Below are 11,686 nucleotides of genomic sequence, written 5' to 3'. Positions count from 1 at the left end.
GCTCATTCCAGCCACCCTGTAAGATAGGGATTCTTTTGTCCCATTTTACAAATAAGCAAACCAAGGCTGAGAAAGGGTGTGTGCTGTGCTCACCACTCACAGTGAATTAGCATGAAAATTGTTTCTGACGAAAGCCTGATTCCAAATGCCCCGGTCTCTCGCTAGCCTGAACTGCCCGAAGCCTGCCTGGCCTCCATCAGGAAGAGCCAGCTTTGAGAGGCTTGAGTCAGTGTTCTAGGAACATTCCAGTTTCGTTTTTCCCTTTTTTGCTCTGATCACCTGCTTGCTGAATAGAATTTGAGAAATGCCCTCAAAAGGGAAAGAAAATTACCTGTAATCTTACCACTGTTAACTAACATGACGGCTGAGGTAGATTTCCTGATAGTTCCTCTGTTACGCACATATACAATCTGGACATCTCTTTTACATACCTGAGATGTTAGTGGACATGGTTTAGGTGTTGGGCCACCCTCCAGCCCCACACTGTGTCCTCAGCCGAACTTGCGGTTCTTCTCTCGATAAGGCTTGCTTACGTTGAAGTTTTTGGTTCCTGAGGGGGCCATGCACACACACCTTGCTATGTCACGCCCCTGACTTTGTTCATTCAGTTGCCTTCACCAGAGGTCTCTGCCCTCCTCCCTCCCTCCCTCTTTTCTCTCTATTGTTCATGTATACAAGGGTTTAAAAATATCAAATTAACAAAAACTCCAAAGGGACAAAGGGTATACAGTAAAGGATGGGGCTCCTCGCCCCTGACCTCAGTGCCTGTTTCTTGTGTATCTTTCCAGAGACAGTCTATGTACAGGAAAGCACTAACGTGCATGTATCCTCTGTGAAACCTGCCTGGTAACTGTGCCCACTTCTATGACTCACTTTTAACTTCTTGGTTTTGGGATACTCACACTGCAATAGCTGTACATGTGCCTCATGCTGTCTAGCAAAGCATCCGATAGCTGTGCCATAATTTATTTAACCAGGCCCCTAGTGATGGACATTGACATGCTTTCTGGTTTTTTGCTACTACAAACAATGCAACAATAAATATCCTTGTACAAACAACCTTGTGCTTTTGCTCATGGAGGAGAAATTCTACTAGGGGAGCTGCTGGATCAGAAAGCATGAGGATTTTAAATGTTAATATATTCCACTAAAGTGAAAGTGTTCAGTCGTGTCCTACTCTTTGTGGCCCCATGGACTGTAGCCCCCCTGGCTCCTCTGTCCATGGGATTCTCCAGGCAAGAACACTGGCGTGGGTTGCCATTCCCTTTTCCAGAGGATTTTCCCAACCCAGGGATCAAACTCAGGTCTCCTGCATTGCAGACAGATTCTTTACCATCTGAGCCACCAGGAAAGCCCATATTTCACTAAAGAGGCTTTCAAACAAACCGATTGGCACTCCCACCAATAGAAGACACTGGAAAGGGTCTATCCTTCCCTCCTTCCCTCCTTTCTTCACCTGCTTAATGCCTATTCATGCTTTCAGAGTGGTTTCATCCAGGATGCCTACAAGGACCAGCGCCCCCTGCCCAGGACAGCCAGCACAGCTCTTTGCCTCCATGGGATGACTCCTGCCGGTCACCCATGTTTGCCTCCACACAGTGCTTTGCACGGTAGACTGTAAGCCTCTCTTTACATATCTGTTTCCCAGCCTAGACTATGAGCTTTTTGAGGGAAGGGCTAAGCTTTAGCCTTGGGCTTGCTAGGTCCCTGGACATTTGTCTTCATGTGTTTGGTGCTCAGTCCCTACCTTCCTTCAGACTGGCTCCCAGCCCCTGCTTGGGCCATATTCCTCCAACTCTGTGTAAGCGGTTCCTGGCTTCTAGTCCTTAGCTGCTGTGGAAGAACTCCCCTACAATCTGGGTCTTGTTTCTCCTCTTCCTCCCACCGAAAAGCCTAGTGTCCTCCTGTCTGGGCGCCCCCAGGTTTCTCTTGCCTGATCCCTCACTGAGCTGTTGGGAGGCTGACAGCCTGGATTGCCTGTGGCCAGCATCCCTGAATGGGGTCAAACTGGAACCAGGCTGGACTTTTATGCTGAGGCCAAGACCCCTACCTGCTCCTCGCCACATTGAGACCGGGCCAGGCACAGAAAAGACATCCCAGCCATGCACACGTACTCCTACTCTCCCTTCTGAACCTCGGTCTCCTGACGGTTCACCTCCTGGGGTTGACGGGAGGGTCCAGGGACATCACTGAGTGTAAAGAGGTCTGGAGAAATCTTATCCAAATGGCAGGGATTATAAAGCCTCACTAACATTCTCCATCCCTCTTTGGGATAGTGAGGTCCAGAGGGCAGAAATAGTATAAGAGGCATGCAGGGGTCAGCAGAAACCTGCAGCAAAGTCTCATTCTGCAGATGTCAATGCCAAGGCAGGCTGAAAGTATTGCTCAAGGGTCCCAGAACCTGGCTTGCTCTATACGAGGACAAACAGAAAATGGGACAAAGGGTGTAAGGAGTGGCCAATGGGGATGAAGGGGAGAAGGAGGGGGCAGGGCCTGAAGAGGCTGTGGGTGGGGATGGGGCTGAAGCCAGGTCACATGCACCTGGGGGTCAGCTCACTGAAACACCTCCCCGGTTCTCTGAGCATAGCCCCTGCTCTGAGCCTACCTTGGTGGGGGGATTCATTCATCCTGTCAGCAAAGGTTTTTGGTAGTGAGTGCCAGGACTATGGAAATGAGTCAGACACAGAGAGCTCCTGACCACGAGGACTCACCGGGATAGAACGCAGAGAGGAAAGGAGCTAGAGCTATCAAAAAATAATCTTTTCAGGAACTGGCACGTGAACAGGGCTTGTTAGAGAGTGGATGGAATGGACAGGGCTGGGAAGGACATTTCAGGTCAGAGATCCAGACACAAATGAATTAATAGAAGTATCTAGCTGGAACAGAGGGTGAGAGAAGGTTGTGCCTTAAGAGCAAGGAAAACCCTTATGATGGCTCAGCAATAGCGCCAGTTGTGGGGACCACCTCAGGAAGCTGAGGTGCTCTCTTACAAGATGAAGTGGTTTCTGCTCCAAATTAGTGACCAAAATGGGAGGCTATTTATTTCACATCCAGGAAATCAAGATGTCCAGTGTGATGGGTGGCACATTTGATGAATACACCAAATAATTTACCCTCAAAAATAACTGCTTTGTGTATAGTGGTCCCCAAAGCCTACTGTTCTAGAACCACAGCAGGAAGTGCCAATAAGGGGTTCACTGACCTGTAAACAAGGGCTTCCCAGGTGGCTCAGTGGTAAAGAATCCACCTGCCAAGCAGGAGATGAGCATTCAGTCTCTGGGTTGGGAAGATCTCCTGGAGAAGGAAATGGCAACCCACTCCAGTATTATTGCCTGGAGAACCCCAAGGACAGAGGAGCCTGGAGGGCTACAGTCCACAGGGTCACAAAGAGTCAGGCATGATTAGTGACTCAAGAACAGCAGCAGCAGCACTGTAAATTGAAATCACCTGACCCTTGGTCATTTGGGGTATCTTGTATGACTAGGAAAACAGGCCCAAAAGTGGGCTATGGTGTTGGTAAGTGTGCCATTTGAGGTTCTTAGTTACAAACAACAGAAACCAACTTTAGTTAATTTAAGCAGAACGGTTTTATTGGAAAGCTATGGGGAAGCTTGGGGAATTGTCAGAGAGGATAGAGGGTTAGAAACTGGCAAGAACAAGGGAAATGGGCAGCCAAGGGCAGGGCGAATCCTGCCCCCTGGGCCACCACCACCCTCAGCACCACAGGAGCAAATGCTCCAAGACCTGGGCTCCTCTGCTTTCGTCCCTCCAAACAGGCATAAGGGTCTTTTGTGCTGAGACTGAGGCATCAGCTCACACTGTGTGGGCCCTGGGCCTGTGTCTCGGGCCTTGTTGGTGTTTCCAGTTGGGAGAGTCTCACCTCTGGCATGACCCTCCACAGTGATAGGCTCCTCACACAGGCCCTGGGGAGAGGTCCCTTTCCATGGATGTACCAAGGCTGACTAAGGAAAACTGGGGCTGCCGCTCCACAAGGAGCAGGGAGGAAGGCAATCAGGACCTAAGGGGGTTCTTAACACATCTTCTTGTGTGGTGCCAGTCAGGACACCACAAAGGTTAATGTTAGGCCAACTACCACAACCCCACCCTATGGGGGCCCCCAGGGTCACAGACTTCTGAGACATCATGACAGCTGAGGTGCTGGCTGAAGGCCAAGGGGGAACACAGAATGACTGGGAGACGAAGTTATAAATAGCAGCTTGACCAGTTACAGGAAAAAAGGACTGTGGCTTCCACCACAGGTTTCTGTGCTTACAGTGAGAGAAAAATCCTTTATTTTTTATCAATTGGAAACTTTTTTGATTTGACTTATTTTGTTAACAGTCATGGAAAAACACTGACACAAAAAAATATCAAGCAGAATTAACTTAAAAAAAAAAAAAGCCCCATTCCTTACTACTTTCTTCCAAGTCCCTTTTCCTCCCCAGAGGCAACCACTGCCATCAGTTAGGTTTGCAGCCTTCCAGACACTTTTATGCATTTTCATATATAGTTTGGTTTTATAAGGTTTTATTTTATCAATACATCAAGATTATACATATTGCTCCACAATATGCTTTTTTTACTTAACATTATGTCTTGGAGATCTTTCCATATCAGTGCATACCATTTTTAACTGCTGCATAGTATTAACTCCATACAACTAAAATATCTAACTTGCTCTCAGGGACATGCATCACTTTACATTTTGAAACCAAGCTACTCCCCAAACTGCCCTGAAAAGGCTGCTATTGTTACATTCACACCCACAGCACGAGTGCTGCCATTTCTTCTCTTTGTAGTCCAAACTAGATATTATCATAAAGAAAAACTATCACTTTCTGATGGACACAATCAGTTTCATTGTCGCATTAATTCACACAGCACTGATTGCCAGTGAGGTTGATCGTTAGGGACACAATCAGTTTCATTGTCGAGTTAATTTACACAGCACTGATTGCCAGTGAGGTTGATCGTTAGCAATAGCCAAGCTGTTGATGCTGAAAACAGCTCTCCAACTGTTGGGAGGAGTCTGAATTAGTACAATCACTTAGGACAGCAGTTTGGCAATATCTAGTTAGAATGAAGATGCTCTAACCCTAAGATGCCCAAATTTTACCTCCATGTACTTACCCCTAAAGAAATTCACACATGTGTACAGAGGAACATCTTTTAATTCTGTTCACTGTTGCAAAACACTGGGAAGAAACTAAATACCCACCAGTGAGAGAATAGATAAATAACTTGTGGTAAGTGTACAATGGGATATTTAGTATACAGCAGTTAAAAGGCATGTATCAAAATGACGAAATCTCAGAAACAATGCTGAGTGAAAAAAATAAAGCTGCAAAATGATACATTTTAGCAATTATGTCCATTTAAAAAACTCTATATTGGTTATGGAGATACATACAGGCATATACATATATATGTACACAAATACACATGCACACACACACTTCAAAAAAGGTAGACGAGAAGTAAACACACCATTTCCTGGATAGTGCTTACCTCTGTGGAAGAAGGTCAAAATAACAGGTGAAGTTCTTCACCTGTACCTGAAAATGTATGTTCACTGGAGAGAGAGAGATCTGAAGCCAATACGGCCAGAGGTTCAAACCTGTTCACTTTGTGTGGGTGGGCACCTCTGTTTTTCATAGTACTTGTCTGGCATATATTTCTCTCTTCCTTTTGTGTCACTGTGTTAATGTATACAATCAGCATACAGTTTGAGTTTTTACCCATTCCCTCTGAGACTTGCTATTTTCTAAAAGAGAATTGTAACTCCTTCACCTCTACAGTCTGTTTGGATGTGTTCCTACCATCATTATTTTTACTAGGCTTTTTCACTGTTTCTTTCCTTCTCATAGACTGACAGAATATTTTTTACTCAAACTTTTCCCCTTTAGTAGTTCAACAGCCATACACTTTACTCCTACTTTTAGAAATAATTACCCTTACTTTTGTTGTTGTTGGAGTCAGTATTTCCAATGAAACTAATTTTTTTTTCCTAGTGGGAACACCAAAAAACCCTATTTTGGAGGCAAATGCAAGAGATCAATTATAAAGTCACTTAGTACCACGGTTTTAGACGAAACCAAACAATTCCACTATACCGTGTAAAACCAAAAGGAGAACTTTAATAAGCTTTTACGGCACTGCAATTACAGGAACATTAACCCATAACATGCAACAGAAATGATGATGCCTCTTGGACAAATTTAACAGATAAACTTGACATTACAATCAACAGCAACATGTTCTACTGAAAAAAAAAATGCAACATTTCACTGCTCAGGTTAGAAAATGCATCTTCTTGCTGCAATCTCAAGTAGCACTTAGAAAATTTGGTTTTCCCTTTCTAACCTCTAAAACACAGTATGATTTTTGTAATGCAATCATACACAACCATTTTCACACTGGAAATAATCACAAGGAATCAACAGGTGGAGATTAATCGACTGATTGGTTTCATTGCAATGGTTAATTTGGAGAGGGCTCCTGCAGTATTGTGGATTTCAGATGGGGAAAATCATCAGACCAGGAGTAAAGAGCCTTGGTCTTAAAGTGGGGGAGGGAACATGCAGCGGCACACAGGGCAGGTGCCTGACTTCTGAAGCCAGATGGACACGCAAGGCTTGTGGAAATAGTGGTGGCATGGCAGCTCCGTCGCCACCTCCCCCTTCGCATATTCACTGCAACAGATGGGGCAACACATCTCCTGCCCCACCGCACTGTGATCTTCCGTGATCAGGATCTCAGGAAGAGTGTCGATGCTTTCCTTGCTGGCTGGTGGATTGGCCACCTCCACATCCACCGCCAGAGACTCCAAGTGTGCCAAGGCAGTTTCCATTGCCTGGGCCAGGCGTTCTTCAAGTGCCATGTATGTGAGGAACTGAGGATCCACGTAGGAAATGGCTTCAGCTACCCCCAACCCATCCGCAAACCCATCGAAGAGGCTCCAATCCACTTCGAGGTCTTCACTGACACTAGAGTCATCTTCAAGGTTGTTGTTGCCATCCAGCATGAAGACACCAGGCTGCAGAAACTCCTGACCAGAATCATTATCCCCCTCACTGCTGCTCTCGTTTTCATTGTATTGGAGCCAAGGAACTTCTCCTTCTTCGGGGGATGCCCTTTCCTCTTCCTGGAGAGATGGCCCTCGAACTTCTTCAAGTTCATTGTTGCCACTGGTGCCAGCACTGGCACCAGCACTGGCATTCACTCTGGCTTGCTCGGCTTCAAGCTCTTCTTTTCCCGGCAGAGTCTCCCAGCTCTCGCCGCTGGACGACAGATTTTGCTCCCGACCACGATACTTGCGACGCAGAGCCGCAGTCCACTCTTTGTCACTGTCAGAGTCTTCTTCAAAGTATTTGTAGTAGTCATCGCTGTATGTCCAGAAGTCAGGGTCGGCCATGGTTCGTCGCCGTCTAGGCACCTTTTCGGGCTTCACTTGGTCACTCCTGGCTTCCCTCTTGTCTTCGGGGTACTTCGGCTCAGGGTAGCCACTTGAGCCCTCACCTCCGCTCCTTCTTGCCAGGCCATCCAAGTGGCCTTCATCAGCGCTGGCAGTCTCCCTCCACCTGGAAGTGCTATGTGGCATATCATCATCATCATCGGTATCAAAAAAGATTTTTGGTTTCACGCAGTTGGGACTTGCCAGATTTCTGATTTTGGGCCTCACCACCGGTTCCTCTGCGCTCTTGGGAGTGTTTTCCCCACCACAAATACTCACAGGAGCCCTGCTGGGACATGCAGGTAAATTCGGCTCCTGTCTCTCCCTCTCCAGGTTGTTGCTGTTTGTGACCACCTTGCCTTCAGCAGAAGACGGCTGAGAGGCCATGCTATTTGACTGCAAGAACTCAGCTCTGCTAGCAGAGGACCGTGCTGCAGGGGCTGGGTCTAACTTGTCAAGCTCCTCTCTCACATCATGGTTAAAACTAGAGAACTGTGAGGCCACCCCAGCCAGAGACCTTGCCCCCTTCTCCGGGTCATACAGCTTATCATCTTTAAACTTGCCAGTTTTCCCTCTCACTGACACTCGCTCAACAGGCCCAGCCCCCTCCTCCTCACTATCATCTGCCCCAAAACAGTCAACATGTCCATAAGCCATTCCTCTTCTGCTCCCCGAAGCCCTGTACTCTCTGGGCGGGTACCTGGAGTAGTCCTCATTATCAGCGTTCAGGCTGGTTCCTGAGCTCTCGCTGTCATCCCAACTACGACGAGTGGTGGAAAACGGTGATCGGCTCCTCTTGGTGGTTTGACTGGGGGCTGATCTGTGCATTGGGACTTCGGATGGCGTCTTTGTCTGCCTGGAAATCCTTTCTTGCTGGCTTGTGGATGGCCTGAAACTGACATAAGCATGCCTTCTTCCATACCTCCTGCCTGTATTGGACTGACACCCTCCTGCTGGCTTGGGCCAGATAGGCTTGCTAGATTCCTGACCCATTTGCTCTATTTAGGAGGGTTTCCAATATGGCTGGGGATTGAGTGGGAAGGCTCCTGCTCCCTGCACACGCTTTGGAGATGGAGAGGTCAAATCAGTTCAGTATAAAGGAGCAGGGAGATTTATTTTCACTTCAGCAGGTACAGAAAAAAAAAAGAATAAGGGGCCTTTAAAATTAGTTTCACTTTCTTCTAAGGCCTGGAATAGCATTCAAGTGACTGTCAGGTGTAGAACTGGAACACATTTGTAATGTTGGCAAAATGATTACAAAACTGGGTTTGTAGGAAAGCCAGACTTATGGGAGAATCTGATGGAAGATGGAGGGTGACTGGACATTCAGAAGGTGGGTGAAACACTGGAATTGTGCCAACATGGGAAGAGGAAAGATGGCTGTGGTTTTTTTATGGGGTGCCTGCATTTTTCTGAGCCCTGTAGACATACAGGAGAAATGCAAACTGGAATAGAGTGGAAAATATAGATCACCATCACTATGTATGTGAGAGTGCCTGGTGTCTGTCAGGAGGAGCAGGACAGGTGGAAGGGGGACCAGCAATCATGAAGAGGAAAGACTCCTGTGTTTGTAAAGGGAAAGGGCTGGTGACAGCAGCATGCGATAAGGCATGACTGTTGGGCAGAATGAGACCCATTGTGGATGTGGGTATGAAATGACAGGCATGGTGTGGCTTCAGAGGAGAGGGGCATGTGAACGTATGATAGAAAGAGAATGTGCATGTGGTTCTGATGTGTGATGGCTGGAGCTCTAGGGAGGGATGCCTATGTTTATGTGTCTGTGGCAGGCCAGGAGAAGTATAGTGGCATTGAATGGAGTGTCCTCCAGTTTGTGTGTGTGTTCATCAAAATGGGAGGCAACAATCGAGAAGTGTCAGTGTGAACAAATGCATCAATGGGGAGACATCACTGGAGAGGGACATGCATGTGGCAGGTGGGTGGGCACCAGCAATCAAAGAACATCTGTATTCATGGATGTGGCGACAGGAAGGGGGGATGTTCCAAGGGATTTACGTGAGTGTGAGTGTGTGCATGGCAGGGACCAGCGAAGGAGGCTGTCTAGACATATGTAGCAGACAGGGAGCACCTGAGAGGGGTATGTGAAAGAGCGTGTGGGTGAGTACGCGTGTAAGTGGTGTAGGAAAAAGGAGCCAGCAATCCAAGGATATCCTTACGTGTGTCAGTGGCAGGCAAGGGGTAAGGCCTCACAGAGGGTGTGGGTGTGTGTGTGTGTTGTGTTGTATGCTCACCAGAGCATGCAGAGGCACAGGGAGGAGGGGAGGTATGTTTGTGGAAGGGGGTGAGAGGCAGGAAAGGCACCGGAGGGTGGGAGGCTGTGTGTGTGTCAGTCATTCTGTGTCTCTCTCAGGGGAAGGCACTGGGGAGTGTGACAATGTCTGAGAGGGTGTCTGTACATGTGTGTCCAAGCATGTGGGGGGGAGGGGACACTCAGGAACCTTGAGTATGGGGGGCAGCGGTAAGGCAGCTGCATTGGAAGGTTTTGGGCATGCGTGAGTGCGTGTGTGTGTGCGCACGCAAGCACGCGTGCATGTGTGCCCGGGTGCACACACCCATGTATGTGCGGGCATGTGCGTGTGTGTGTCCCTGTGCGTGCACGCAAGACACTAGGATGGGAGGGGGTCCGCAATGTCATAATGAGAGAGGGGAACGTTTATCAGCTCAAATAGTAGATCCAAACCAATGTGGCAGGGAAGGGGGAGAAAAGAAAGGGAGTGTGAGGATACAATTTTCCCTGGGAATGATTTGTTTTTCTGACAGCATTTCTTTTCCTGGAACAATATATTTGCCTAAAAATCTTCATCCTTTACCATTCATTAAAACAACTGCAAAATGGGGAAAGGCCACGGATCGCTTCACACAGGAGCCAAGAAGGGAGGCAGGAGGAGAGGGGAGGACAGGCATAGAGGGCCGCGACCACCACTCCCCTCTTGAACAGCGACTCAAGCCACCAGAGCGGGAGCCGGGCCATACGGGAGCCAGGGATGGAGAATGAGTCGTAAATCGGGCCAATGGAGGACACAGGCCTCCCTCTTTGGTCAGGTCCCGCGTCCGCCCCACCCCTTCCCGAGGGGTAAGCCCGAAAATCTGTTCGCTAGAGCCCCCCACCCCCACATCCTTACCCCGGTGCCCGGCCACTCGCCCTCACGCTCGGCCACTGGCCCCACCGTCACGTCTGAAGAGGTCGAGGAAATAAAGTCTTTCACTCACCCAGTCGCGACCCCGCACGTTCTCGGGAAGAACAGATCTCCGGGACCTCCAACCGCCACAACCGCCAGAGCCGCTGCTCCCGGGGCTCCAGCTCCTCCCCCTCCAGACAGCAGTGGGGCAGGCGCGGCTGCGGCGGCGGAAGTGATTGTGGCGTCGCGGCGGCCCGCCCCCTTGATGTGGCGGGGGCGGCAGCTGCTCTCAACAAATCAGGGTGGGCCCGAAAGCATTATTTCATTTGAAATGATGAAATCGTCAAGGATACAGAAAAGGACAGCGAAAACTGTAACCAACAGCCAGCTGTAACAAATGTTAAACATTTAGTCATATACCCTTCTGTTCTGGGGTTTGCATGGCTGCTGTCCTTGCTGTCTGATATAAAGTGAAATCTGCAAATTCCTTCTGATTCATTCCGATATGAAAGTAATCATATTAATATACCCTATCCTATGTTCTATGTTATGATTTGTAGTGGAAGTATCACTGTATTTAGGGTTGTGGTCAGCAGAAAATTTTTTAACCTGGTGGTTGAAGCAAACTGAACTGTTTATCATACAAATTGTTGCTGTTAATCGAGCTTCTCTATCCAGAAGAAATGATCAGTCATTGCAGCACAACATAGCTTCACATTCTTATAATTGCATTGCCCTTTAAAATATTATAGCTATGCCTTTTGGATTTACACAATTTTACCGAACTCCAAAGTCTTTTTTATATATTGTGCTTTACATGTATCTCTAATACTTGAATCAAATGTAAGACTTACCTTTGTTCACGACAATAGCAAAGCTTTGTTCTTTACTGGGAATAAAGTACATAATAGAAGAACAAGGAGTTTTAGGGGTAATAACAGAATAGAAATAGGATGTATAACTTTCAAACCATTGAAGAAATAGCATGTAGAACAAAGAAAAAAATTCATTCTTACAAAATGCAGAAATGGGATGAGAGGCAACAAGAAAGTATGTTAAAAAGGGAGGGGGGTCAGAAATAAATCCAGATATATCA

At 47.5% G+C, this 11,686-nt stretch overlaps 1 protein-coding gene across 3 annotated transcripts; it reads right to left on the bottom strand.

The window, feature by feature from the left end:
- Positions 1 to 6,117: 6,117 nt before the first annotated feature.
- Positions 6,118 to 10,812, bottom strand: PJA1 (praja ring finger ubiquitin ligase 1). 3 transcript variants are annotated; one of them, XM_005896182.3, is made up of 2 exons: positions 10,682 to 10,812; positions 6,118 to 8,348 (listed from the first exon to the last, which is right to left on the bottom strand). In XM_005896182.3, the coding sequence occupies exon 2, from the start codon at positions 8,279 to 8,281 to the stop codon at positions 6,560 to 6,562; it is 1,722 nt and encodes a 573-aa protein (XP_005896244.2). In that variant the 5' UTR covers positions 8,282 to 8,348; positions 10,682 to 10,812; the 3' UTR covers positions 6,118 to 6,559. The 3 variants fall into 3 exon arrangements, with proteins under 3 accessions (XP_005896244.2, XP_070221779.1, XP_005896245.1); XM_070365678.1 differs by having other exon boundaries at positions 6,118 to 8,342; positions 10,682 to 10,809; XM_005896183.3 differs by lacking the exon at positions 10,682 to 10,812 and having other exon boundaries at positions 6,118 to 7,589; positions 8,154 to 8,461.
- Between the last annotated feature and the right edge of the window lie 874 nt (positions 10,813 to 11,686).

This window comes from Bos mutus, chromosome X (genome assembly GCF_027580195.1).
Source record: "Bos mutus isolate GX-2022 chromosome X, NWIPB_WYAK_1.1, whole genome shotgun sequence".
NCBI classification, from domain to species: domain Eukaryota; kingdom Metazoa; phylum Chordata; class Mammalia; order Artiodactyla; family Bovidae; genus Bos; species Bos mutus.
This window is presented reverse-complemented; position numbering and strand designations above follow the sequence as displayed.

Coding starts and splice junctions, on each gene's coding strand:
- PJA1 (XM_005896182.3), bottom strand. CDS start 8,281: ATGCACAGATCAGCCCCCAGTCAAACCACCAAGAGGAGCCGATCACCG.